We start from the raw sequence: 27,553 nt of genomic DNA on the forward strand, positions 1-27,553 counted from the left end.
ATGTGTGCTCCTGGTGCAGCGCCGGCGGGGGCCAGGAGGGGGAGCTGCAACCAGGGCTGTGTGCTGCAGCCTCTCAGGGCTTCTGGTGAATTCTGGGCCTGGGGCCTCAGGGGAGGGTGCCAGGGGCCCAGAGGCCGGGCTGGGGGGCCCAGGTCGGGGGCCCAGGATGCAGGGGTCTGCGCCTGGTCAGGCTCTGCCTTCAGAGGAGACTGAGGGTCGTCACACGGGCTGCGCCGGGCTGGCCCGGGCCGGGCCGAGCCGGGCCGAGGCCGTGGGCCCTGACCGTGCAGCCTAGGGCAGGACTGTGACTTCAAGACCCTCCCGACCCCTGACCTCTGCCCCCAGTGGCCCTGGCCCCTGGGCAGCCCTTCCTGGCCACCTTGTGCCCCCAGAGCCTGGGCCTGGCCGGGCTGGGCGGGGACCCGGGCGGGAGAGGGTGGTCTTGCTAAGGCCAGGCACAAGTGAGAGGCCTGGGGGTCCAGGCTGGGCTGGGCGAGGGGTGGCCTCTGACTCGGAGGGTCTGGGCTGGGCTGGGCTGGGTGAAGGGTGTCCCCTGACCCCCTGGGGGATCTGGTTGGGCTGGGCAGGGGGCCGGGTGGGAAAGTGTGGGTCCTGCCCTCAGAAGCCAGGCATAGGCGAGAAGCCTGGGGGTCCTGGCTGAGCTGGGCTGGGTGAGGGGTGGCCCCCGACCCCCTGGGGGTTTGGGCTGGGCGAGGGGCAGTCTCTGACCCCCAGCCAGGTTCCCAGGCAGGATGAGCTGGGGTCGGGGTGGCTGGGCCGCAGGCCTTGGGAGCTGGGCAGCCTGGGTGGGGCGGGGCTGGGCTGGGCAGGGCGCCGCATGGAGGCTGGAGGAGCAACAGGGGCGCTGGGCGTGGGGCACAAATGGCCCAGCGCCTTCTGTTTCCCAGGCAGCTCCGTGGCCATGGATGTGTTCCAGAAGGTAGAGAAGATCGGAGAGGGCACCTACGGGGTGGTGTACAAGGCCAAGAACAGGGAGACAGGGCAGCTGGTGGCCCTGAAGAAGATCAGACTGGATTTGTGAGTGCTGGGACCGCCCCTGAGTTACCCGCCCTGGGCCATCACAACCTGCGCGCTCCCTGATCCGTTCCCTCCTTCCTGGAGTCCACACTTAACTCCTCCGGGTGCTGCCCGGCAGCCCTTCCCCATCCTTCCCCCAGCTCACTGTCTTCTGACCAGCCTTCGCCGGGGCCCTGCTCTGTGGAGCTTGGTGGGTGACATGCCAAGGAGCACAGGTCTCCATTGCTGGGGCCTGGGTAATTCTGTGGGGATAAGGAACGCAGAAGCCAATCCCCCTGGCCGGAAGTGCCCTTCTTGGCCCAAGTCTCTGCCCGTGGGTGTGCCCTTGTTTCTTGCAGGGAGATGGAGGGCGTCCCAAGCACTGCCATCAGGGAGATCTCCCTGCTCAAGGAACTGAAGCACCCCAACATCGTCCAGTGAGTTGGGGATGGAGGCGGGGAAGCTGGGATGGCGAAGGTAGCATCCTGACTGCCATCTTCCTGCCAGGCTGCTGGACGTGGTGCACAACGAGAGGAAGCTTTATCTGGTGTTTGAGTTCCTCAGCCAGGACCTGAAGAAGTACATGGACTCCACCCCAGACTCGGAGCTCCCCCTGCACCTCATCAAGGTAGGGAGGGAAGGGCGGGGAAGGAGAGGTGACACCCCGTCCCTGCCATCCCTGTCCACGCAGCGCCTCCACTCAGCTGCCTCCACCTCGCACTCATTTCTCCAGAGCTACCTCTTCCAGTTGCTGCAGGGGGTGAGTTTCTGCCACTCACATCGGGTCATCCACCGAGACCTGAAGCCCCAGAATCTGCTCATCAATGAGTTGGGTGCCATCAAGCTGGCTGACTTCGGCCTGGCTCGAGCCTTCGGGGTGCCCCTGCGCACCTACACCCACGAGGTATTGTGAGACAAAGAGGAGAGGGGGGCAGCAGGAGGAGTGTCACCCATGCACTCAGCCACCCTGAGTGGTGCTGTTTCCTTGCCCTGCAGGTGGTGACACTGTGGTATCGCGCCCCCGAGATTCTCCTGGGCAGCAAGTTCTATACCACAGCTGTGGATATCTGGAGCATTGGTTGCATCTTTGCAGAGATGGTAGAGAGAGGGGCACACATGGCCACAGGGTGCCACAGGCAGGGTCCTCCTGGGGTTGGGTGGGGCCCTCTGATGCTTTCATTAGAGGTGGATTAAAGAGTGTTTGAGGCTGGACATGGTGGCTCACGCCTGTAATCCCAGCACTTTGGGAGGCCGAGATGGGAGGATTGCTTGAGCCCAGGAGTTTGAGACCAGCCTGGGCAACATAGCAAATCCCCAGCTCTTAAAAAAATATAAAAATTAGCTGGGTGTGGTGGTGCATGCTTGTAGTCCCAGCTCCTCGGGAGGTTGAGGCAGGAGGATTGCTTGGGACTGCGCTTGAGGCTGCAGCGAGCTGTGATTGCGCCACTGCACTCTAGCCTGGGCTATAGAGCAAGACTCCGTCTCTATTTTTTAAAAAAAGTTGTTTGGTACTGGCTAAAGGACTGAGGAAGGTGGCCTTATTCCAAAAAAGGCCAGAATTCTTTGCACAACCATGGGAAAGATATCTTGACAGGCCTCTCCCTGGGTCTGGCCACTTATCTGGTATTGGATTCTGTACAACAAAGTGGCAGACCCCACACCTTCTCTTCTTCCCCATTTCAGGTGACTCGAAAAGCCCTGTTTCCTGGTGACTCTGAGATTGACCAGCTCTTTCGTATCTTTCGTATGCTGGGGACACCCAGCGAAGCCACATGGCCCGGGGTCACCCAGCTGCCTGACTATAAGGGCAACTTCCCTAAGTGGACCAGGAAGGGACTGGGAGAGATTGTGCCCAGTCTGGAGCCAGAGGGCAGGGACCTGCTCATGGTAGGCGCATGTGGGCTCCAGCTGCTGCTCCGACTACAATGTCCCCTCATCAGCCAGCCTCCTACATAACCCTGGCACTTTCCAAGTCCAAGGCCAAGGTCTCTTTCCTGACCCTTGTACACAACTGGCTTGTCCTTGTCCTGTGTACTGATTGTTCAACCTGGAAGCCTACCCCGTGAGAGTGCAGTATTTCTTTTCCCTGTGGAAGTGGCCTCATTTAGTTAGCTCTGTCTTTCTGCTGTGCTGCATGCCCTTTTGCCCTAGTTGCCTTGTGTGTTTGGTTATTCTACTTTGTGGACATTACTGCTCCATCTAAGCTGTATGCCTCCCCAGGCCGGGGCCATACCTTCTTTTTTTTTTTTTTTTTTTTTGAGACGGAGTCTCGCTCTGTCGCCCAGGCTGGAGTGCAGTGGCCGGATCTCAGCTCACTGCAAGCTCCGCCTCCTAGGTTTACGCCATTCTCCTCAGCCTCCCGAGTAGCTGAGACTACAGGTGCCCGCCACCACACCTGGCTAGTTTTTTTGTATTTTTTTTTAGTAGAGATGGGGTTTCACCGTGTTACCCAGGATGGTCTCGATCTCCTGACCTTGTGATCCGCTCGTCTCGGCCTCCCAAAGTGCTGGGATTACAGGCTTGAGCCACCGCGCCCGGCCCTTTTTTTTTTTTTTTGAGATGGAGTTTCGCTCTTGTTGCCCAGGCTGGAGTGCAATGGCGTGATCTCAGCTCACTGCAACCTCCACCTCCTGTGTTCAAGTCATTCTTCTGCCTCAGCCTCCCGAGTAACTGGGGCTACAGGTGCCTGTCACCACACCCAGCTGATTTTTGTTTTTTTTTTTTTTTTTTTTTTTTAGTAGAGACAGGGTTCCACCATGTTGGCCAGACTAGTCTCGAACTCCTGACCTCAGGTGATCTGCCCACCTCAGCTTCCTAAAGTGCTGGGATTACAAGCGTGAGCCACTCACTGTGCCCAGCTGGGGCCACTCATTCTACCACCTGGGTGTTCCCCCTGTGACTCCTACAGTGGTCAGTCTTCAGAACAGGCTGTCCCCTGCTGCCTGGGCCCATGCCACAGTTCACACTCACCCCTCCTGTTGGTGTCTTGAGCTGTGTACCAGGCTGGACTGCCCAGAAGTCTCTGGCAGAGCCATCCTTTTTTTTTTTTTTTTTGTGACAGGGTCTCAATCTGTCACCCAGGCTGGAGTGCAGTGGTATGACCATGACTCACTGCAGCCTTGACCTCCTAGGCACAAGCAGTCCTCCCATCTCAGCCTCCTGAGTAGGTGGGACCACAGGTACATGCCACTATGCCTGGCTACCTTTTGTATTTTTTTGTAGAGACAGTGTTTCACCATGTTGCCCAGGCTGGTCTCGAACTCCTGAGCTCAATGGATCCTCTTGCCTCAGCTTCCTGAGTAGCTGAGACGATAGGGGTGCACCACCACGCTCAGCTAATTTTATTTTTGTAGAAATGGGGGTCTTACTATGTTGCTCAGACTGGTCTCGAACTCCTGGGCTCAAGTGATCCTCCTGCTTTGGCCTGTCAAAGTGGGGGATCACAGGTGTGAGCCACTGCACCTGTCCCCTGTCCATTCTTGCCCACAAAGTCTTGGAGCCACATTTCTTTCCTTAATCTGGTGCTGAGTGAGAGGAAGGCGGGTCAGTATTTTTGTCTTCAGGCTGTGTGTCCAGCTCTCCAGAAGTCTGCGTATTGTCTACCCGCCCAATGGGAGCAGGACGGCACGGACTCCAGCCAAGGCCCTGAGCCCTCCGTCTGGGCTGCTCCACCACGGGGGGTCCTTCCACATCCTGCCTGGGTCTAGGGACTCTAGGGCAGAGGACTGGACAGGTTTGGCCTCTTGGAGTGTCAGTCCCTGTGCCCCCCACTCAGGGTTTCTCCCTGGACAGCTTCAGTCCCCTGCTTCCTGATGCAGGCTGGGACCTGGGACCCTCCCCGAGAAGGGGGTGACTCAGCTTCAGTGGCCTGAGGAGACCTGGGTGACTCATTAGGACGGTCCAGATTCCAGGAGTGTCCAGAACTGGCTGGAGAGCCAGGAGGTCGTGGCTTCGTGCGGTTCTGGGTTTGAGGGCAGCCAATTTGGGGCTCAGGCCCTTGATCTGGGACCTGGGAGGGGGATTTCTCACCCCACCCTGGCTGCACCCAGACCACATCCTCTTGCTCCTTTCTTCCCAGCAACTCCTGCAGTATGACCCCAGCCGGCGGATCACAGCCAAGACTGCCCTGGCCCACCCGTACTTCTCGTCCCCCGAGCCCTCTCCGGCTGCCCGCCAGTATGTGCTGCAGCGATTCTGCCGTTGAGAACATCAAGACCACACTCAGATCCTCTCTTGAGCAGCTGCTGCCCCAGCTGCCTCCTACCCATTGCTGAGAGAGGACGCATCTGGGGAGAGCAAAGCGCTAAGGAATTTGGCATCAGCCTGCAGAGGGCTGAGTATGGGTTAGTCCTGCCCACAGGTTAGGGAGATCCTGTGTGTTTTTTGGGTTTGATGGTGCCGTTTCAAAATAGAGGCATGGATGCTCCATGCACGAGGGGTCCCCAGGCACTGGAACAACACGTGCCAAGTTGAAGGCAGGGGGCCTGCCAGAGCTGGGTGTACGTGTGCAAGCCCTCACCTGCCCCGCCTGCAGGGCCAGACCCTGAGGAAATGGCGCCCCCTGCTGGTCTTTTTGGATTTAAAATGTTTGGGGGAAGAGTTGAGTTCCAGTTAAGAGTCCCAAGTTAAACAGGAGGGAAGTGAGGGAGAGGAGAGAGGGCATTCCCCGGATCCCAGGAGAGCTGGGCTGTGACTGCACTAAAGAGTCCTTCCTTCACCTGAGATATGCTGCTTTTGGTTCGTTTCTGGCTTGACAACAAGAAATAAATATGATATGTTCCTGAGTTTTCTGGTTGTACTGCTCACAGGAGACCCCTGGGCTTCCCAAGGGGGACATTGACACAGGGCTGGAGACAGCTCTGGCCCAAACTGAGACAGCGGGGAAATGGGCAAGGAGCAAGGAGCAGGTGGGGAGACAGGAGCTGTTCCATGATTTTTTTTTTTTTTTTTTTTTTTTGACACAGAGTCTCGCTCTGTCACCCAGGCTAGAGTGCAGTGACACAATCTCAGCTCACTGCAACCTCCACCTCCCAGGTTCAAGCAATTCTCCTGCCTCAGCCTCCTGAGTAGTGGGGATTGCAGGCACGCACCACCACACCCAGCTAAATTTTGTATTTTAGTAGAGATGGGGTTTTACCATGTTGGTCAAGTTGTCCTCGAACTCCTGACCTTGTGATCCACCTGCCTTGGCCTCCCTAAGTGCTGGGATTACAGGTGTGAGCCACCGTGCCCAGCTTCCTTTAGTGATTTTAAACCATAATCTCTGAGGATGCCCATTTCCTAGGCAGGCAAATTGAGCATGTCCGCCCAGGGAAGGACTTGAGCAATGCTGTCCCTGCACTCATCTCCCAGACACCTGGATCCTGTGCTCTCAAATGTGAACGAATGGGACACCACATGGCACAGGGAGAGAGAATTTGTTTATTGGGATCACTGGCTGGAGGTGGAGGAAGAACTGAGTGGCCGCTGTCCTGGTCTGGGGATGGATCAGGCACCAAGGTTAGGGGAGGGAGCCCAACACCAAGTTAGTAAAATAATAAAACAGTGGTCGGACAGGGGGAAGACCCACTGCCTGGGATGAGGCTGCTCTGGGGCAAGAGGTGTACGTATCCTACCTGCCCCAACACACACACTTCCCTACTGGCTGTTTGGCCTGTGTCAGCGCAGGGAGCGCGGGACGGTGGGCGATGCGGAGCGGTAGCAGCGGTACCCCTCCAGTGCTGCTGGCAGGAGCATCAGGCCACTCAGGGGGTCTTTGCGGCAGCGGCCCATGGCCTCCTTGTAGCTCAGCCGTTCCTTGGAGATGGGGTCTGTCAAATCCTTCTCGTAGCTGGACTCGTCCCGCAGGAGCTGGGCCAGCTCCTCGCTGATCATCCCGGAGAGGAGGGCCTGCTGGATGGGGATGCGGCCTGTCCTCTTGGGGTCGATGAGCCCCCCGGTCAGGTGCTGCACCTGCAGGTGTGGAAGCACACTCTCCCGGGGCATCCAGCCCTTCTGGACAGCCTCGCCCACCGACAGCCTCTTCTTGGTGACAGGGTCCTCGATGCCAGTGAAGGCCTTCTGGGCGTTGAGCAGCCTCTGTGTGGAGGTGTTCTCGATCAGGCCCCTCTCCATGGCCTTGTGCACAGAGTAGCGCTCACGGCTGAGCAGGTCCACGATGCCCCCTGTGGCCGCCTGGGCCTCCAGTAGCTTCTGCCCGGTGATGGGGTCCAGCATGTTCTTGGCCATGGCCGTCTTGATGCTGCACTTGTTGTCTGTGGTTGTGTCATAGATTCCGGCGATAGGGAAGCTGTCATCACTGAGCCCGAGAGAGAAGCCGGGAGAGAAGAAACTGGTGCTCTGGGGGACCGGGGAGGCAAGGGGGGACTTGGAAATGATAGAGCCGATGGAGAGCGAGGAGCTTGGCTTGGTCTCCCCAGCCACAAGCAATGCGAACTCAGAGATGGGCAGGTGGCCATCCTTGTACAGATGGTACTCCTCCTTAGAGATGCGCCGGCAGCGAAGGGCCGCCTCGATGGAGTACTGCTTCCCGCTTTTGCGGTCCAGGAGCACAGACTCCTCCCCACAGGGCCCCGAGGTGGTGACCTCCTCCCAGTCGCACTCGAGCTCCTGCAGCTGTAGGTACTGGCCTCTGTCGATGATGCCTCTCTTGTAGGCCTCGTACGGGGACATGTCCTTCCCTGTCTCGGGTTCCAGGATGGAGATCTTGGTGGAAAGGTTGGTCTCTCGCGTCTGGGTCTCCTGGCTGAGCTCCTCCCGGCTCACCTTGGCGTGGAGGTCTCGGAGGGTCCGCTCCTTCTCATAGATCTGGTCCTTCTCGCGGAGGATGGCCGCCTCGAGCTGTGAGAGCTCCTGGCCCCGCTGGGCCGCCTTCTGCCGCTCGCTCTCTGTCTTCTGGCTAAGCAGCTTCGACTCCTCCTGCAGCTGCAGTGTCTGCTGCTGCTTCTGCCTCTCCAGAGCCCGCAGCTCCTGCTGCAGCCGCCCACGCTCCTGGTCTGCCTGGTCCCGGGCCCTCTGCAGTTCAGCCTCCTCCCGGGACCAGGTCCTCCCCAGCCTCTCGGCCCGGTCAATGCGCTCCCGCAGGCGCCGCGCCTCCTCCTCCCTGGCCTGCCGGGCAGTGCGCTCCCTGGTGAGCATCTCCCACAAGCGGGCCCGCTCATCCTCCAGCACGCGGTCCTTCTGCACCCGGATCACTTCCTTGTAGATGGTCTTCTCCTGCGATTTGGCTTTCTGGAGAACGTCAATCTGGACCTGCAGGTTCTTGCACTCCCGATGCAGCTCCGTCACCTGGGCCTTCTCCTGGTCCAGGTCCCGCCGCAGGGCTTCCGTGGATTTCTCCAGGTCCGGGTCCTTCTCCAGCTTGACCACTTCCTCCATGATGATCTTCTCCTGCACCGTGGGAGGCCGCTTCTCGAGCTCCTGGATCCTCAAGGTCAGCTGCCGCAGCTCCCTCTCCACGGCCAGCTTCTTGCTGCGGTCCTCCTGGAAGCTGAGCAGGCCCTCCTGCTCCTCTACGCTGGCCCGCAGCTGCTGCACCTCAAGCTCCAACTGGCGCCGCCGGCCCACCTCCTCGTCCAGGCTCCGGCTCAGCCGGCTATGCTCCTCGCGCAGCTTCGGGTCCTTCTGGGTGACCACGACCTCCTGCACCACCACCTTCTCCTCGGGCTTCCTCCTCTCCAGCAGCAGGCTTTTGCTCTGCAGCTCGTGCACCGCGTCCTCCGCGGCCCGTCTCTTCTGGGCCGCCTCCCGCACCTCCTGGCGGAGCCGCTCTGCTTCCTTCTCCAGCACCGGATCCTTCTCGTGGCGCACCACCTCCTTGCTCACCGTCCTGGTCTCCACCTTGGCCCGCTCGCGCCTCCACTCATCGCGCTCACCCTGCAGGCGAATGAGCTGCTCCTGGGAGCGCCCGTGGCTGTTGACGAGCTCATTGAGCTGAGCCTTCAGGCGGTCGATCTCGCGCAGCACCTCGGGGCTCTTCTCGTGCCTCACCACCTCCTGGGTCACCTCCTTGTACTCCACCGTGGGCTTCTGGGCCCGCAGGACCTCTAGGTCGGGCAGCAGCTTCTCCACCTCCTTCTCCACACCGCTCCTCTTGCCCGCCATCTCTTGCAGCTTGGCCTTGAGCCGAGTGATCTCCTGCTCTGTCTCCGGATCCACCTGGAAGATCTCGTGGACGCGCTCCTGGAGCTGCACTTTGGGCCTCTGCTTCTCCACCATGCTGTACTTGCTGTGCAGGTCGCTCAGCTCCCTGGCCAGTGTCACGTTCTTGCTCCTCTCCTCCTCGAGAAGGCTCCTCAGCCTGGAGGACTCCTGGAGGAGCCCTGGATCCTGCTCCACCTTCTTCACCTCCTTCACGATGACCTTGGGCTCCACCGAGCTGATAGCCCGCTCCAGGTCCCCGATGCGAGCCTGTAGCTTGGTCACAGCCTCCTCTGCCTGCTTCCTCCGTGCAGCATCCTCCTCAATCTGCAGCCTCAGAGCCTGGGCGGCCTTGACCATTTCCAGATTCTTCTCCACCTTGACCACTTCTTTCACCACGACCTTCTCCTTCACGTCCACCTCCCTCTTCTCAAGGGCCAGTAGCTCCTTCTTCAGCCCTTCCAGCCGGGCTGAGATGACGGCATCCTCCCTGCGGAGCTGCTGGATCTGGATCCTGAGCTGGGCCGCCTGGCTGTCCAGGCCGGGGTCCCTCTCTACCTGGGTGACCTCCTTGGTCAGCAGATGAGGCTGCATGGTCTTCCTCTTGCTCTCCAGTTGCACGACCTTCTGGGCTGCCACTTCCAGGTCTGCCTGCAAGCCAGCCCGCCGCTTGCTCTCCTCCTCTACCTGGGCCTTCACCCTGGACAGGCTGCCCTCCAGCTGGGGGTCCCGGTAGAACTCCACCACTTCCTTCTCCTCCAGCCTCTCCAAGGGCCGCTGGGTCCTCAGCTGCAGCAGCTGGCTCCTCTGCGCCTCCAGCTCACCCTGCACTTGGGCCACCAGCTTCCTCTCCTCTTCCAGCTGGGCCTTCAGGGCCTCTGACTCTCTCCCTGCTTGGGCAGGGCTCTCGGAGCCCTGCTTTGCATCGTGGGTCCCTCGGATGTCCTCACTGAGCTCCTTCTGCAGAGAGGAAGAAGGGTAGAGCACAGGGGTGGGCGGTGGAGATAAGAGCTCCATGTTTTTCTTGAGATGAAAGACCCCTCCCTCTTTCCTGAGACTCCCTAGTGGGTCCTCAGAGGTGGAGCTGAAGACCTAAGATGCTTGGATATAGGATTTTGAGAAGACCCAGTCAGTGCAACGATTTTAGGACCCAAGGCAGTTTGCAGGCCTGGTTTGCGTTAGAAAGCGCAAATAGGGGCCAGGTGCGATGGCTGATGCCTGTAATCCCAACACTTTGGGAGGCCAAGGTGGGCGGATCACCCGAGGTCAGGAGTTCGAGACCAGCCTGACCAACATAGTGAAACCCCCATCTCTACTAAAAATACAAAAAATTAGCTGGGTGTGGTGACGCATGCTGTAATCCCAGTTACTCAGGAGGCCAAGGCAGAAGAATCGCTTGAACCAGGGAGGTGGAGGTTGCAGCGAGCTGAGACTGTGCCATTGCACTCCAGCCTTGGTGATAGAGCGAGACTCCATCTCAAAAAAAAAAAAAAAAAAATGCAAACAGGACAGATTCTCCCTGTCCCTCCAGAACTTCTCCCCTTTCCCCTTCCATCCAGGGACACTGACTGTGGCCGAGGGTAACAGAAAAGCTGGTAAGTCACCAGGAGGCCTGGAGAAGTTCTGGCTCGAGGGTGGAGAACCAGGTGGCTAAGGCTGAAGGCTCTATGGAGATTTTCTCTGCTCTCTGGGGTTAGAGGTCCTGTCCCATTGGAGGACACCCAGTGGCCAAGCTGTGACCACACTGAATGCCATCTCCAGGGCCTAACCCTGGGATGGACACCAGCCTGTAAGAGCTGCTGGAGAGAAAACTGGGTGGCCGGAAGCTGCGCCCCTCTCCAGCAGCCAGGGCTGCCCAGGGGCTGCAGGCAGGAGGGAGAGGAGGAAGGGAGACTACCAGGGTGAGAGCCTGGCATTTTGGGAATGGAGTGGGCATTCCTGGTTATTCCTGGCTGCTGTGGGAAAGGTGTAGGTGTTGTCTGTGTACCTTCTCCAGTATTTTTCTAGCAAACTCCAACTGCTGAAGAATCTGCTGCTGGGCTGCTGCAACCTCAGTACAGGCCTTTGCAAGGTTCTTCTCCTGGAGAGGGCAGAGGGAGAGGGGAAGGGCAGAGTCAGCTCCTGCCTTGGAGCCTGCAGAGCTGGTGCCAAGGTCCACTGAGCCCTGCCAGGTCCCATCTCACCTGGGCATGGATGCTCTCCTGCAGAGGAGCCACTCGGGGTCTCTTGGGGGCTGACACTGCCAGGGTGGGCTCCAGAGAGCAGCGGTAGGTGTCTGCCTGCAGCTCATAGTCCTGAGCGGGGAGAAAAGGACAGCAGGCTGGCAGCCAGTGGGGGAAGCTGGGTGTGGGGGATAGGGCTGGAAGAGGGACAAGGGTGATGCATGGAGAGGGGCAAGCTGAAGGCAAGCTGCTTACCTGGAGCGCCGCCTGCAGGGCCTGGGAGAGGCGGGATGCCATGGCCCTGTCCCGCTCTCGGCTCTGGATCTCCTGCATCAGTCTCTGCCAGGGAAGAACCCAGAGTCAGGAGGCCAGGAAATTCCACTCACCCTGACTCTCCTCTAGCCAGTGCCTCCAGGGCCACAGTCAGCCAGCGCTGCCTCCCAGGGACAGAAAGGGCAGGGAGGGAGACCTGGGCCAGACTCCCTCCTTTCCCTGACATCATTCTCTCTGCTTTTCCTCCTTCCTTTCCAAGGCACCTTGGCAGAATCTTTTCTTTTCTTTTCTTCTCTTTCTTTTTGTTTGTTTCTTCTCTTTCTCTCTTTCTTCTTTCCCAAGTCTTGCTCTGTCACCCAGGTTGGAGTGCGTGATCCTGGCTCACTGCAGCCTCCTGGGTTCAAGTGATTTTCATGCCTCAGCCTCCCGAATAGCTGGGATTACAGGTGCCTGCCACCATGCCAGGCTAATTTTTGTATTTTTAGTAGAGACGGGGTTTCACCATGTTGGCCAGGCTGGTCTCCAACTCCTGACCTCAGGTGATCTGCCTGCCTCAGCCTCCCAAAGTGCTGGGATTATAGGCATGAGCCACCGCGCCCGGCCCAGAGTCCCTTTCTTCGGCCTCGTGCCCCTCAGAATTCCGTTCTAGCACAGTAGTATCTGTGAGCATCACCTGGGACCTATGGGAGGCAGGCATGCGGGACCCACCTGCACATCAGATCCAGCAGGTCCGGGTGGCCCTGAGAATTCACATTTCTGACAAGTCTCCAGGTGATGCTGCTACAGCTCATCCAGAAAGATGGCTCCAATTGGAAAGTTCTCAACCCGGGATGCCCACTTTTATTCACCTGGGAACTTAATATACTGATGCTCTGACCACAATAATACAATTTATTTGGTCTGGGGAGGGGTCCTGGCCTGGGGATGTTTTAAAAGCTCCCTGGGAGATTCTAGTTTGCAGCCAGGGCTGAGAATCTCTGTCCCAGGCCCCCTTCCCAATGTCACCTCCCTACTGTCTCCCCAGAAATTCTCATTTTCTGGCAGTCCCAGACCCATCTTTGCTCTCATGATCTCCTAGGGGAACCCCCAGCCCCAGTTCCCTCCCATATGCCTACCTCCACCTCCCCGCTGCCCTTGGCTGTCCTGGCCACCTCATTTCAGCATGACCCAGCCGGCCCCATTCCTCTCCCCAAATATGCTCTGTTCCCTGTGTTCCTGCCTCAGGTGGAGGTGCCCCCTCTTCCCAGTTGTCCCCAACAGAACCCTGGGTACCACCGGGCCCCATCTGTCTCACTCACTGTCTCCTTCAAGCAGTCACCAAGTCCACCTAATTCTGCCATCTCCATCTCAGACCTGCCCACCTCGCCCTGTGCTATGGTCCCTTCCCCGGCCAGGCCACCACTCTCTCTCAACTGGATTTCCACCCTGGCTCCTTGTGGTCCTCCATGTCTTCATTCCCACCCTTTTAGTCATTCTCTACTCGGCAGCCAGAGCCAGCTTCTAAACACTGGCCTGGAAGCATCCCCTCCGCAGCAGCTTCTAGGGTCCGCAGGAGAGAGTGCAGCCTGGATCCCGTGCCGGAAGGGCCTGTGTGGTCTGCCCAGCTGGTCGTCCTCGCCCCTGAGTCCCCTCCTTTCCCCTGACTGCCATGCCCTCTGCATGGGACATTTCATCCTTCCCCCCACTACACTTGCTTCCTCCCACACCACCGACCCTGACCCGCATGGGTGTCCAGCCTGGGGGCACCCACAGCACGCTGACTTCTCCCACCAATGCTTATCAGCATCACAGACCTCCCCCACTAGACTGGGAGCTGCCTGGGTGCAGGGTTGTACCCCAGTGAACCCATTGCCTGGTACATGGCAGGGGCTTGATGAGGAAAATGCAGTAGTGACTGGAACCCTCAGGGCTCTGTGGCCTGAGCTTGTAAATCCCATTGCCCCAGTCAGGCCAGAGACGTGCTGGCCCCGTCTGTGGGCAAAGTGGAGCATTTCAGCTGGAGGCCAGGGAAGGGGCCCAAGGCCTCCGTGCCCTGGGCTTTGAAGCCCCTTAGAGCTCTTCTGAGCTTTGGCCACTAGGGGACGACATGGGCACAGGCAGCTGTCCCTGCCTCAGCCTCACCTTCTGTGCCTGCAGCTTGTAGGCGATCTGGCTGGGGCCGTCGCTGGGCCGCACCTGGCTGTGGGGCAGGTGCTCCAGCCAGGAGCTCAGGTTATCCTTGCAGTTCTTGAACTGCTGATAAGTGAGGGCGGCATCCTGCACCATCTTCTCCCTGCAGGAGGACGAGGCCCAGAACAGAGATGAGACCTGCCCTCCGGGGACAGGGGCAGGTGCACAGGGAGGCTGGTGGGAGCCTCCTCCTGGGGGCAGGTCAGGAGGCCCGAGTGACCTGCTGTGCAGATCCCCACTCCCTGACCCTGGGAATTCAGAGATGGGACGGTCTCCACCAGGCACCACCCTGGGAGATAAGCGCTGTTGTTATCTCATTTTAGAGGTGAGGAAACAGCTTCAGAGAAGTGCAGTCACTAGCCCAGGATCACACAGCTTGTAGGCAGCAACGCCTGCCTCTGCACCAGCCCACACGCTGTGCCCCGAGGACCCAGTCGCTCACCGCAGGTCCAGCTGGTCCCCTGCAGCGTGGTAGCGGTCGGTGAGGGCTCGCACCTGGCGCTGCTGGTGAGGCAGGTCTTGGCAGAACTCCTGGAAGTTGTTCTGCAGCGCGGCGCATGCGTGCTCCGAGGTCTTCAGCGCGCGGTGCAGCCCCAGCACGCAGGCCTGCTGTTCCAGCAGCTCCCTCCGCTGGCGCTGTGGGAGGAGGGGATGCAGCTGTGCACCCTCGTGGCTGGGGAGATACCGTGTCCACCCCACCCTCCCCCGAATGCTGAGTCCCTCTGCCACCAGGAGGCCCTGGCTGGTCCCTTACCTGCAGCTCGCTGACCCTCTCCTGCAGAGCACCCGGTTCGGCAGGGATGGGGGCCTCCTGCACCAGGGTGGCCTCAAAGCCTCGGATGACCCTGTCAGCATCCTGGATCTGCTGCTCCAGACCCAGGGCAGCCTTGGCTCTGCCACAGAGGAGGCAAGACTCAGACACTCCCTGGGCCACACGCTGCTGCCCTGCCTGGCTGCCCTGACCCCAGAGCACTCACTTCTCCCCGTAGAGGCTGCACAGAACCTGCACATCACTGAACTTGTTCTTCACGCTGTTGAGGGCCACGGGCAGCTGCAGGGCAGCGGGGCCCACGGGCCGCGTGGATAGAAACGCCTCACACTCCTTCTGGGCTGTCTCCTTCTCTGCTCCCAGGCTCTGCAGACGCTGGGCTGTGCCCTAAAGAGGGGCGGGGTCAGGGATCTCTGGGCAGGTGGGTTCCACCTGACTCTTCTACCAGGATACCCTAACTCTGCGCCCATGGAGGCATGGGCTCAGGCCAGAGAACTGGGTTCAGTCCTGGCCCCACTCGTTCCTCTGTGGATGACCTGGGGCAGATCAACCTCTCTGACCCTCAGTCTCCTCATCTACAGAATGATAGATAGGAGGGGCTGGGCGCAGTGGCTCACACCTGTAATCCTAGCACTTTGGAAGGCAGAGGCGGGCCGATTGCTTGAGGTCAGGAGTTCGAGACCAGCCTGGCCAACATGGCAAAACCCTGTCTCTACTAAAAATACAAAAATTGGCCAGCCGTAGTGGCGTGCACCTGTAATCCCAGCTACCCAGGAGGCTGAGGCAGGAGAATTGCTTGAACCCCAGGAGATGGCGGTTGCAGCACGCTGAGATCACACCGCTGCACTCCAGCCTGAGCGACAAGAGCAAGACTCCATCTCAAAAAAATGAAATAAATAAAAAAGAATGATTGATGGGAGGATGACATGAGAGCCTGTGTCTGGAGCTCAGCAGTGAGCGCCAGGCACACAGTTACCTACAGTCATCTTCATGTCACTGTCCTGCTCACGAGACCATCAGGTCCCCTGGCCCTGTTGCTCTAGCCAAAGCCCTGGCTCTGCCCACTAGGGACTGTTGCCCTTATTCTTTCATCAGCTATTCACTCATCTGCCCCCTCCGTCACCGAGCAGTGCTGACTGCACCAGGCACCACCCACCGCCCAGTCTAACTGGGCTTCTCCTGGACCCCAACACCACTGATGTGGCAGATGCTATGACTTCAAAACCTAAGGACCCAGCTTCTTGAGAGGTGAAGACAGGGGGATTGTTTGAGACCAGCAGGTTGAGGCTATAGTGAGCCTTGATCATGCCACTGCCCTCCAGCCTGGGCAACAAAGCAAGACCCCATCTCAAAATAATAATAATATGGCCAGGTGCAGTGGCTCATGCCTGTAATCCTAGCACTTTGGGAGGCCAAGGTGGGAGGATGACTTGAGCTCAGGAGTTTGAGACCAGCCTGGGCAACATGGCAAAACCCCATCCCTACCAAAAAAAATTAGCTAGGCTCAGTGTTGCGCCTGCGGTCCCAACTACTCGAGAGGCTGAGGTGGGAGGATCACTCAAGCCTGGGAGGTAGAGATTGCAGTGAGCTGAGATTATACCACTGCGCACCACTGCACTCCAGCCTGGGTGACAGAGTGAGACCCCATCTCAAAAAAAAAAAAACAGACCAGGCGCAGTGGCTCACACCTGCAATCCTAGCACTTTGGGAGGCCGAGGTGGGTGGATCACTTGAGCTCAGGAGTTCGAGACCAGCCTGGCCAACATGGTGAAACCCCATCTCTACTAAAAATACAAAAATTAGTTGGGCGTGGTGGTGGGCACCTGTAATCCCAGCTACTCAGGAGGCTGAGGCAGGAGAATGGCTTGAACCTGGGAGGCAGAGGTTGCAGTGAGCTGAGATCGTGCCAGCCTGGGTGATGGAGAGAGACTTTGTCTCAAGAAAAGAAAAGAAACTGGTTTGGAAGGATAACCCAGACTGTGGCCCGGTGTGGGTTTCACTTTGAGCACTTCCGGGAGTGTTGAGTCCACGTGGCAGACAGCTTGCTGTTCTTGGGTAAGGAGTTTACACAACGCTGCAACCTCCCCAGGAAGGCTCCCCCTTGCAGCCAGGGGACGTCTCTTCCTAAGATTCTCCAGGCTCCCTTGCTATTTCAGGAGCTTCGCCAGAACACTTCCTGGGGGTGATGACATTGGGCCCTACTGGAACCTTCCTGAATGATCCGGTGAGCTGGGCATTATAATATCTGCTTCAGGGATGAGGAAACCAAGGCCCAGAGAATGATGTAGTCCAAGATCACGGAGCTGGTCAGTGGAGGAGCCAGGAGGGGAACCAGCTTGTTTGAGCCCAGGTCCGTCCACTCCCTTCTCCACCTCCATCCCAGCCGCTGCTCCTGCACTTGCCTCCCCTCCCTCAAGTGTGAGCATCAGGGCCAGGCTGCTTTCCATCCCAGCTGCCCCTGCCCGCCGCTCACCCACCTCGTGGCTGTGGATGCGGCCCTTCAGGTCCTCCAGGGGTGTGGTGCGGCTCAGCGGGGCCCGTGCCCAGGCCAGCAGCTGCTTTTCTATCTGTCCCAGGTCCCCATCCAGCCGGGTCATCTGTGTCAGGAGCTTCTGGGCCTGTGGGTTGGCTGGGGCCGAGCCAGATGGAGCTGGGGGCAGAGGTGCTGGTGAGGGCCCAGGGCCTATCTCCTGACTGCCAGATGGGTGCCCCCACCAGATGCCCACAGAGGATCCTGTCAGGGTAGGGTGGAGGGGATGGCAGGGCCACCCCAGAGAAGAAATCCCCAGAGTGGTGGTCCCTAACGCAAGGCGACCCCTGCCCATCACAGACCAGTCGGAAGTTGGAATCTGCTCCCTCCAGCCCCACAGCCACCCCTCCCCGGGCCGCCCTGGGTACCCTGCTGGCTGGGCCGAACAGACTCTGCAGCGCTGGCCTTCAGGCGGCTCTGGACTGTGGCCAATTTCTGCTTCAGGGCCTGCAGCTCCGAGGCCAGCCTAGAACGAAGAGGGGGTCGGATAAGGAGGTCCCCACTCTGCCTCTCTCCCTCCCCAGCCCCAGTAGACGCAGCTGCAGGTGAAGGCCGGCCTTTGAGCAGGGGTCTGCCGGGCCATGGCCTTGGACAGCATAGGGCCAGCCTGCTCTGCCCACAGCCTGCCCCTGAGTAACCCTACACAGACCTACCGGGAGGCCCTGGCCACGGAGTCAGGGTCAGGTGCTGGGATGCAGAAGCAGGCGGCGGGAGCACGCTTGGTCTCCCCACCAGGGCCCTGCACGACCCAGGTGTGTGGGTCAGTGTTATCTATCAGCTTATACCGCTCACCCCGCAGCAGCTGCACCTGGGGGCACAGAAAGGGAGTGGCTCCTGCGGGCTCAGGGGCAGGGAGCCAAGGCTGGGGCGGGGCAGGGGGCCAAGGCTAGGGCAGAGTAGGGGCTGGGGATAGAGACAAATGGGGACAGCAGCTGGAACAGGGACAAGAGTAGGGTGGGAGGTGCTGGGGTAGGAAAGAGGCAGGACAGGACTTGGAGAGAGGAGGGTCTGGGTCAAGGGAAGGAGTAGGGCAGACATGGGAGCAGGAGACAGCAGGGGATGGAGCAGGGATGGGCTTGGGCAGGGGCAAGGGATGGGCTGGGAGGGGCTGGATGGCGGCAGGGGTGAGGTGGGGGAGTTCCCACCTCTCCGGAGTCCCAGTCGCAGATGCTGTCCACGTGCAGGGGCTGCTGAGGTGGGTTTCTTCGCTGTGGCAAAGGGGCCACATCCCGGCTTCGCCGCTGCAGGTCCCCAGTGGCTCTCTCAGTGATGGCCAGCTGTTTCTCCTCTGCCTGCCAGGGGCCCAGGCAGTGGGGACTCAGGCCAGGCTGCACTGGGGGCTGGCCACACCATACCTGTCCTTCCAAAGGACCAGAGGCTGGCCTTCATGAAGGCAGGGGTCTCTAAGTCAGCAAAGTAAAAGGAGCCCCTCTCTGGGGGCCTAGGATCCTGGGATCTGCTAGTTGCAGGGAGGGGGATGGCACAGCACCACCCAGGCCTCCGAGCAGAAGCTAGAGGAGCCTCAGAGCTCTCCCAGGCTGCCCTTGTCCCACTGCAAATGAGGAAACTGACATCCAGGGAGGGGCTTGCTGGTACCTGGCCAGCCTCCTGCTAGAGCAGACACCCCGCCAGCACCCAGGCCAGGGCCTGGGATAGGACTAGGTACCGAGGCAGAAGGGGTGAGGCCCAGAAAGATGGACAGGACCAATTCCCAGAAGTGGGGTGCAGATGGCCTGGTGGGGTTGTCTCACCTCCAGCTGTTGCAGCAGCTCTGTGGGGGAGCCAGGGGGGCCCCCAGGTGCAGGGCTGTACTTGGCATCCAAGTTAGAGTTGAGCTTCGTCAGGGTCTGGCTGACCGAGTCGGCCTCTTCCTGGAACTGAGTTCGCTGGGTGGTCAAGGGCAGAGCCTGGGGCAACCTGCTGCCCACTGACCCTACCAACCAGCTGAACCTAAGCCAGCTAAACCTAAACCAGCTAAACACAAACCAGCTAAACCTAAACCAGCTAAACACAAACCAGCTAAACCTAAACCAGATAAATGTGAACCAGCTAAACTAAATCAGTAAACTAAACTAAACCAGTAAAGTAAACCTGCTGGATCCGATGTGCAGGTGGGCCCCGCATGCCTGCCTCCCACAGGCCCCAGGTGATGCTCGCAGATACTACTGTGCTAGAACAGAACTCTGAGGGGCACGAGACAGAAGAAAGGGACTCTGGGCCGGGCGTGGTGGCTCATGCCTGTAATCCCAGCACTTCGGGAGGCTGAGGCAGGCACATCACCTGAAGGCAGGAGTTCAAGACCAGCCTGGCCAACATGGTGAAACCCCATCTCTACTAAAAATACAAAAATTAGCCTGGCATGGTGGCGGGCACCTGTAATCCGGGAGGCAGAGGCATGAAAATCACTTGAACCCAGGAGGCTGCTGTGAGGCAAGATCATGCCCTAAGCCAGCTAAACTTAAACCAACTAAACACAAATCAGCTAAACCTAAACCAGAAAAACATAAACCAGGTAAACCTAAACCAGCTAAACTTAAACCAGCTAAATCGCTAAATCTAAACCAGCTAAACACAAACTACCTAAACAAACCAGCTAAACCTAAACCAGCTAAACACCAACCAGATAAACCTAAACCAGATAAACAAACCAGCTAAACCTAAACCGTCACTCTCCCCTACTCTGGTCGGTCTTTTTTTTCCTTACCCAGGCGGCAGGACCTTTGATCACTGTTGTGCTCTTGCAGATGGGGTCTTACTCGTGCACTGAACTTAATTTTTTTTTTTTTTTTTTTTTTTGAGACGGAGTCTCGCTCTGTCGCCCAGGCTGGAGCGCAGTGGCCGGATCTCGGCTCACTGCAAGCTCTGCCTCCCGGGTTCCCGCCATTCTCCTGCCTCAGCCTCCTGAGTAGCTGGGACTACAGGCGCCCGCCACCATGCCCGGCTAGTTTTTTTGTATTTTTTTTAGTAGAGACGGGGTTTCACCGTGTTAGCCAGGATGGTCTCGATCTCCAGACCTCGTGATCCGCCCGTCTCAGCCTCCCAAAGTGCTGGGATTACAGGCTTGAGCCACCGCGCCCGGCCTGAACTTAATTTTTATAAGTGGGTCATAAAACACTTGATCTTGGCTGGGCGAGGTGGCTCACGCCTGTAATCCCAGCACTTTGGGAGGCCGAGACGGGCGGATCATGAGGTCAGGAGATCGAGACCATCCTGGCTAACACGGTGAAACCCCGTCTCTACTAAAAATACAAAAAATTAGCAAGGTGCGGTGGTGGGCGCCTGTAGTCCCAGCTACACAGGAGGCTGAGGCAGGAGAATGGCATGAACCCGGGAGGTGGAGCTTGCAGTGAGCCAAGATTGTGCCACTGCACTCCAACCTGGGCGACAGAGCAAGACTCCGTCTCAAAAAAAAAAAAAAAAAAACTTGGTCTTCATCCTTCCCGCACAAATGAAGGGCACTGACACCTGCCTCCCTCTAGCACCTGAAGTCTTTCTTGCTGGGACAGAGGGTATTGGGGCTGCACTTGTCCCAGCCCCGGAGAAGAGCTGTGCTTTAAAGAAGCATCCCAGGTGCTTTAATGGAACTATGGTCAATGTGTGTGATCACAGTCTTCTGGTTCTATAGGAAAATGTATGAAACATTATCTGTCCCCAAATCCCAGTTGTATATTATATTGTTTTCTCACCCCCTTTTTTCATTATTGTTCTCCTAAAGAGGCTTTTAAGAAATATTTTCTTTAATTTCTCCCCACCTCATCCCCATAAAATTTTATTTATTTATGTATTTATTTATCTATTTTGATAGAGATTTATCTATTCGTATAGAGACAGGGTCTCGCTATGTTGCCCAGGCGGGTCTGGAACTACTGGGGTCAAGCAATTCTCCTGGCTTGGTCTCCCAAAGTGCTGGGATTACAGGTGTGAGCCACCACACCTGGCCCCCATGAAATTTTAATACCACAGACATGCTGTTTGTGAATTTGTACTTCATGCATAATAAGAGTTAAGATATTTTTCTGCCATTAAGAAACAATTTTCACCCCCCTGGGAACCGCTTCACCCTGTTGAGAATGTGCCCATGCCTTTACTTTCCCTCTGGGACCAAGTAGCAACCACACAGCTCTATTTTATTTTTGAGGTGGAGTCTCTCTCTGTCACCCAGGCTGGAGTGCAGTGGACCAATCTCGGCTCACTGCAACCTCCACCTCCTGAGTTCAAGCGATTCTCCTGCCTCAGCCTCCTGAGTAGCTGGGATTACAGGCGCCTGCCACCACGTCTGGCTAATTTTGGTATTTTTAGTAGAGATGGGGTTTCACCATGTTGGCCAGGCTGATCTCGAACTCCTGACCTCAAGTGAGCCGCCACAGCCTCGGCCTCCCAAAGTGCTGGGATTACAGGTGTGAGCCACCGCGCCCTGCCAGCTCTGTCTAGTTGAGAGGTGCGGTGCCTCTCCTGTGTGAGCCACCACACCTGGCTCCCGCCCCTGCCGCCCCTGCGGCCTGCCCGAGGGCTCACCCGGCGGTAGTCCTCCACGTGCTGCAGCTGGGTCTCCTGGCAGATGCACAGGTTCAGGAAGTTCTGCCACTCTATCTTCAGGGCCTCCTGGTGGGCCTGGGGACGGCAGCACGAAGCCCTCGGACCACGCTCCGCCCCCACCCCACGTCCGCCCCACCTCCCCCGCTGCCCTGCCCACCACGTCCCTTCTCACTCTCGCCCTGCCCCCAGCGCACCTGGATGGGCCCCAGCGCACCTGGATGGGCCCCACCGCGGGGTGCCGCAGCTCCACCATGCGCTCGCCGTCATCCTCCAGCTGGTTCACGCTCTGCTCCTGGCTCAGCAGCTCGTGCTGCTTGAAGTGCTGGGGGCGAGTCGGGTGGCGAGCGGCGGTGAGGACCAGGATGGTCCTGGCCGCCCCCACCCAGCCCCAACCTCTCCCCGCCAACCTCGTACTCCCGCCGCACGCCCGCGGGGTCGGCCATGAGGTCACTCCAGTCCTGCTGCAGGATGCGGCGCTGCTGCTCCGCCAGGACGTTCAGCTGCCGCGTGCAGCCCTGCAGATGAGTGTACAGGCTGCCCAGGCTCTGCCCGCGCCACGACGCCGCCTTCTGTGCTCAGGACCCGCCGCCAGCAGCAGGGTGGGGAGAGAGAAAGTAGGGGGCAAAAGACGCCGTTGGGCCGCGCTCAGGAACACTGGCCCCGTGCAGGGTCCGGGCGGCCACCCACACCCACCCGCAGCCACCCGGTCCGACCCTCCCGCCTGCTCACCAGTAGGTCTCGGTATTGGCTCCGGATGGTGGCTGCATCCTGCCTCGACCAAGGGGAGAAACAACCCCATAAGAGGTGGGGTGCAGGGAGATGGCCCCCTAATATCTGGGCAGCCATACCCCACCTACCCCTATCCCCAGGGTCCAGCCGATCTAGCTCTGGCTCTGACTGGAGAAACAGGGGCTGGGGCTGGCCCGGGATGTGACATGCTCCCAGCTCACCCACCGGCCCCACAAGGCTCCGCAGCTGCTGCCCGTAGGCCTCGATCTCCTTCTGCAGTATGTTGTGCTCGGCGATCTGCTGCTCCAGCTCCGCCATGCCCGGCCCGTACTGGCCGGCGCAGACCTGCTTCTGCAGGACAGCCGGCGGCTCAGTCCCCACAGGACCGCGGTGGGGAGCCAGAGAACCCCACAGGCCTCCCACCCGGAGAAGCGGACTTGGTCATTTGGGCAGAGCGTGGACTAGCGTGGGAGCAGCCCGGGTGCATGCCCTGCAGCTCACCCAGGGGCGAGGCCATTCTGCAGTGGCCTGAGTCCCACTGGTTCCCAGATGCTGGGCTCAGCCTCTGCAAAGTCTCCTAGCTCCATCCTGCCTTGTCTGTGACCCAGCCTCAGTGCTTCCTGCCTGGACACCTCCAGCCAAGCTCTAGGGCCCTCAGCACGCCCTGCTCCACCCGGGCCCTTCCCCATTGTCCCTCTATTGTCATCATGACACCCCTTCTGTGTGGCATCAAAGCACAATTCCTCACCCAGGGATCAGAATGCCCCATGACCTGGCTCTGCCCACCTGCCCAGAAATCCCCACTTCCCGTCAAACCCCAGGCTTCCTCCTGGCAGGAGCCTTTGCTCCTTCTTTCTGGAATGGTCCTCTCCTCACTACTTCACCCTGACCCAACTGAGCCTTCTCACCCCTCTGAGGTTTCTTCATGTGCCTCTTCCTGCAGGAAGTCTTCCCTGATTGCACTGTCTGCTCTGCTGTCTCCCTGCCTAGACCCCTGAGCCACCCCAGGTTCAAGCCTACAGTCAGACCCTGGATTAAATGCAGTTCCGTATCGCCCTCTCATCACACTGGGGTGTGACTTTGAGCTCCTGACCTGTTTCTGCTCCAGCACACGTGCCCAGTCGACCCTGGGTCCCACGTCGGGGGGCAGCGCCATCTTCTCGTACAGGGCACGGTACTCCGCACACTCCTGGGTCACCCGCTCGTGCAGCTGCTTGATGCTGTCAAGAAGGTGGCCGGCAGGTCAGGGCTGGGCCTGGGCCTCCCCCAGGGACCCCCAGCCCTGCCGCAGCCCCACTCACTCCTTCTCGATCTCCTCAGCCTGCGGATGCTTGAGCCGCCGGGCCTTGTCCACGTCCAGGAAGAGATCCTTGAGCAGCACCTCGGCCTCCTTCAGGCTGCGGCCCGTCTCCTGCTGGTGCTGCAGGGCCTGGCTCTGCTCACTGTTCAGCCGGTCCTGTGGGCAGGGGATGGGCAGACTCGCCAGGGCCCAGAGCCCCCACACCCCTGCTGCCCCATCACTGTGGGCCTGAGCCCCACCTCTGGGACCCTAGCTATGCTGGCCAACCTTGAGGCCCACGCCAGGCACAGGGTCAGGCCCAGGACGTCTGTGAGGCAGGGGACAAGGACACAGGGGAGCCCAGCAAAGAAGGAAGCCGAGTCCTCTCTCCCACCGTGTTAGGGGATGGGCGGTGCAGGACAAAGGTCATCTGTCCCATCTTCGCCATCACCAGGGGACACTCAGGGAGTGCCAGTCCTGATGATGGGCCTCCCATGCCACCCAGCCTGCCCACGCCCTGCCAACTGCTGCCTGGGCCTCACCTGCTGCAGCCTCTTCTGCGTCTCCAGGATGTCCCGCTCCACCTGGTCGGCGTTGGCTTGCATGCGGGAGATGAGCAGGGCCAGCTCCTGAGTGGCAGCCCTGGTGGGTGGAGAGGACAGTGGGCAACTTGGTGGATGAGGCCCCTCTATGCCCCACCCAGGTGGCATCCCCTGCCCTCCCTCCCTGCCCCCACAGCCTAGCTCACTGCCCTGACTCTGGGGTTTCTCTCTGCAGGAGGCTCTGTGAGCTAGTCCTGGTTGGGGGTGTCAGCACTGCCCACATGAAGGGTCAAAGGTGAGGGTCTCAGGTCTGTGTGGTGCTGGAGGGCAGGCGGCCTCGGTGTCCCAGTCTCAGCCAGCTGTGCTGGCAGTGAGTCCCCGACCTCACCCAGCTGCCTGCCGCTTCCCTCCCTGAGTCAGTGAATCACCGGCTCAGCCACTAGTACCTGAGCCAGCTGGGCCGGGCCCTGGGAGGGGCAGTTGGGCTGGCTGGGGCAGGGAGGCAGCAGCATGTCCTCCACCCCCACCTCCTCCCACTCCAGCCCTGTGATCCCCATACCTCCCCCACCCCGGGGGGCTTTGCCAGAGTGGAGGCTCCAGTGCCTGTCTAGGGGAGCCTCACACTGTCGGAGCCGGGTTGGGGGGCAGGCGCAAGAGACTGCCGGGCACCGTCACATTCTCCAGAGTTGAGGGTTCAAAGCCCAGATTGGGCCCTGACTTGCTCTGAGTCACACGGTCAGGGACGGAGAGGAAGCCTTGCTTCCACCCCAGGACTTTTTCTGTGCATTCGCCCTGCAGCCTCCATAGAGCACCTGCTGTGTGCACGCACTCACTCTTTGGAGTTCACGAGGTCAAGCAGACCTAAAAGAGGGCAGAGTGGTCCAAGCCTCATGAGCACAGTGCCTTATGGGGGATCATTATCCTGGGGCAGGGGAAGCCTTGAACTGAGTCAAAGGATGGGCCACCCCAGGCAAAGGGGCAGTGCTGGTGAAGGCACAGCAGTCTGGAAGAACTCTGTGGCCAAGACAGCCGGGTTTCATCTTGCTCCATCATTAATGCTGTGTGACCTTGGGCAAGTTACTCAACCTCTCTGTGCCTGAGGTTCCTCACTTGTAAAGCGGGATTTTAATAAAAATATCTATGCCTTAGGGCTATTGTGAGCATTAATTGAATTTATCCATCTGAAACATCCAGTGCAGGCCTGGTGCAGGGTTGGCACCCAGCACGTGTTAGTTTATATCCCACTAGAGGGCTAGTGCCTTGAAGGCAGGGGCTTGTTGGTTCTGTCTACAGAGACATCTCCAGTGCCTAGAACAGTCCTGGTGTGGAGTAAGTGCTCAGTAAGTTCGTGTCAAACGAGTGGATCGCACGTGAGGTGAGGGGGCTGCAACCAGAGCCAACAGGGCCCTGAGGACCACGCTGCCCCAGGCCAGGAGCACACTGCTGGGAAGCCTGCCTGGACAGTGGGAGCTGCAGGTGCTGGGCCCCAGGCACTCCTGCTCAGGTCCCACCTCCTGGGATGGCTGCTCCCACAGGGAGCTGCACACTCCACCCTGGGTGGGGCTCAGGCACCCCAGGGAGGACAGGTCACTCAGCGAGAGTGTTAGCCGAGAGTCTTAACCACTGTCTTTCCCGTCCGCCCAGACGCCCAGCCTTGGTGTCTGTTGGTGCCTTGATCCTTATCGGGGTAATGGGCACCCCCACTCCCACACCAGCCTTTCATCCCTGTGCTTATCTCAACACCCTGGGCCCAGGCGGGCTGCTGCCTCCTCTGCAGAGGAGCTGAAGTCAGTAAGTGGCAAGAATGCAGCCCAGCACATTCACAGAGAGCCGGGGCTGGGCCCCAGAGAGCCGGGTGGTCCAAGGGAGGCCCAGTGCCCCCTGCACCACACCCCCCGGCAAAGGAAGCCCCAGCTCTATTTTGTTTTGTTTTGTTTTAACAGACAGGGTCTTCCTGTGTCACCCAGGCTAGAGTGCAGTGGAGTGATCACGGCTCACTGCAGCCTCGACTTCCCGGGCTCAAGTGATCCTCTCACCTCAGCCTCCCAAGTAGCTCTGACTACAGGCACGCACCACTACATCCAGTTAATTTTTGTATTTTTTGTAGAGACAGGGTTTCGTCATGTTTCCCAGGCTGGTCTCAAACTCCTGGGCTCAAGTGATCCACCTGTCTCGGCCTCCCAGAGTGGTAGGATTACAGGCGTGAGCCATAGCACCAGGCTTTTTTTTTTTTTTTTTTTTTTTTTAAAGCAGAGTCTCACTCTGTCACCCAGGCAGGCGGGAGCACAGTGGTGTGATCATGGCTCACTGCAGCCTCAGACTCCTGGGCTCAAGCAATAGGCATGAGCCACCATGCCTGGCTATTTTTTATTTTTAGTTTTTTATAGAAACAAGATCTCCCTATGTTGCCCAGGCTGGTCTCGAACTCCTGGGCTCAAGGAATCCTCCTGCATTGGCCTCCTGAAGTTCAGGGATTATAGGCATGAGCCACTGCGCCTGGCCATGAACCCCTAACTCTTCAATACAGCAAGGCCCTGTGTGAGAACTCTGGGGAGGGCTGTGGCTTAGGCAGGAGGCAGCACAGCCCCTGCGTCCCTACCCCAGGGACCCCATCCCACCCCCTCAGTCCTCATGCCCTGCATCGAGGCCCCAGGGGTCATCCCAGTCAAGTAGAGCCTTGGGGCAGAGCTGCAGGCAGACAGCCAGGGTCTCCCATCTCCCAGCCTCTGGCAGAGGAGGGCATCGGTGCAGGCTCCTGTCCAGCACTTCTCCCGCTGAGCAGCCTCAATCCGTGGCCCGCAGGCCCCCTTAGAGGATGTGGGGAGCCCCAGGCCATCCCCTGCCTCCTGCCAGGGCTGAAGTTCAGCCCAGGCCTGCGGCTCCCGAGGCCGGGAGAGCGTCCACCCATGGGCCCTTTGGCCTCGGGACACCAAATGCCAGCACGGGGCTGGTCCTGGGCTCTGGGCCGCTGCTGCCGCCAGGTGGCTCAAGGACCTGGGCCTGGCACCAACCCCACCCCAGCTCCCCGGCTCCCCATTCCCCAGCCCCACTCACCGGCTGTGCTTGCTGGGGGAGCTTTTGGGGGACCCCTTGGCTGGGGAGCCCTTGGGGGACCCCTTCCCCTGGGAGCCTTTGCTCAGCCCCTTGAACATGGTCGGAAAGGCAGGTGCTGGCTCAGGCTGGGCTTGGCTGGCGAAGGAGGGCAGGAGGGCAGGTGGGAGGCAGCGGGCGTCCTTGCTGGCTGGTCAGCTAAGTCTGGTGAGGTGGGGCGGCTGGGTACTGGGGAAGGGAGTTTCTGGGAGGCCCCTCCTTGCAGGTGAGGCAGCGGGCGGCCGGGCCGCGCATGCACCCACAACGACCACACTCACGCCTGCTCCTGCACAACCAGTCTGGGAGGAAAGGGCGCAG

General features: G+C 59.3%; 2 protein-coding genes across 7 annotated transcripts; one reads left to right on the top strand and one right to left on the bottom strand.

The window, feature by feature from the left end:
• The first annotated feature begins 2 nt into the window (after positions 1 to 2).
• Positions 3 to 5,801, top strand: CDK3 (cyclin dependent kinase 3). Of its 6 annotated transcripts, XM_065532024.2 has the most exons (8): positions 3 to 461; positions 909 to 1,038; positions 1,377 to 1,454; positions 1,525 to 1,645; positions 1,751 to 1,921; positions 2,014 to 2,115; positions 2,701 to 2,904; positions 5,096 to 5,801. In XM_065532024.2, exons 2-8 carry the CDS (start codon positions 923 to 925, stop codon positions 5,219 to 5,221), a joined length of 918 nt encoding a protein of 305 aa, XP_065388096.1. In that variant the 5' UTR covers positions 3 to 461; positions 909 to 922; the 3' UTR covers positions 5,222 to 5,801. The 6 variants fall into 6 exon arrangements, with proteins under 6 accessions (XP_065388096.1, XP_015294353.1, XP_065388095.1 ...); XM_015438867.4 differs by lacking the exon at positions 3 to 461 and having other exon boundaries at positions 829 to 1,038; XM_065532023.2 differs by lacking the exon at positions 3 to 461 and having other exon boundaries at positions 829 to 1,038; positions 1,766 to 1,921.
• A 616-nt stretch (positions 5,802 to 6,417) lies between these two features.
• EVPL (envoplakin) lies at positions 6,418 to 27,405 on the bottom strand. The gene is made up of 22 exons (XM_005585020.5): positions 27,200 to 27,405; positions 24,146 to 24,245; positions 23,626 to 23,780; positions 23,418 to 23,544; positions 22,550 to 22,675; positions 22,325 to 22,363; positions 22,003 to 22,164; positions 21,810 to 21,917; positions 21,575 to 21,670; positions 18,811 to 18,936; positions 18,205 to 18,351; positions 17,713 to 17,867; positions 17,428 to 17,525; positions 17,007 to 17,179; positions 14,738 to 14,916; positions 14,515 to 14,653; positions 14,203 to 14,396; positions 13,713 to 13,863; positions 11,574 to 11,657; positions 11,340 to 11,450; positions 11,144 to 11,236; positions 6,418 to 10,116 (listed from the first exon to the last, which is right to left on the bottom strand). The coding sequence occupies exons 1-22, from the start codon at positions 27,295 to 27,297 to the stop codon at positions 6,676 to 6,678; spliced, it is 6,102 nt and encodes a 2,033-aa protein (XP_005585077.3). The 5' UTR covers positions 27,298 to 27,405; the 3' UTR covers positions 6,418 to 6,675.
• Between the last annotated feature and the right edge of the window lie 148 nt (positions 27,406 to 27,553).

Source organism: Macaca fascicularis, chromosome 16 (genome assembly GCF_037993035.2).
Source record: "Macaca fascicularis isolate 582-1 chromosome 16, T2T-MFA8v1.1".
Lineage (NCBI taxonomy): Eukaryota > Metazoa > Chordata > Mammalia > Primates > Cercopithecidae > Macaca > Macaca fascicularis.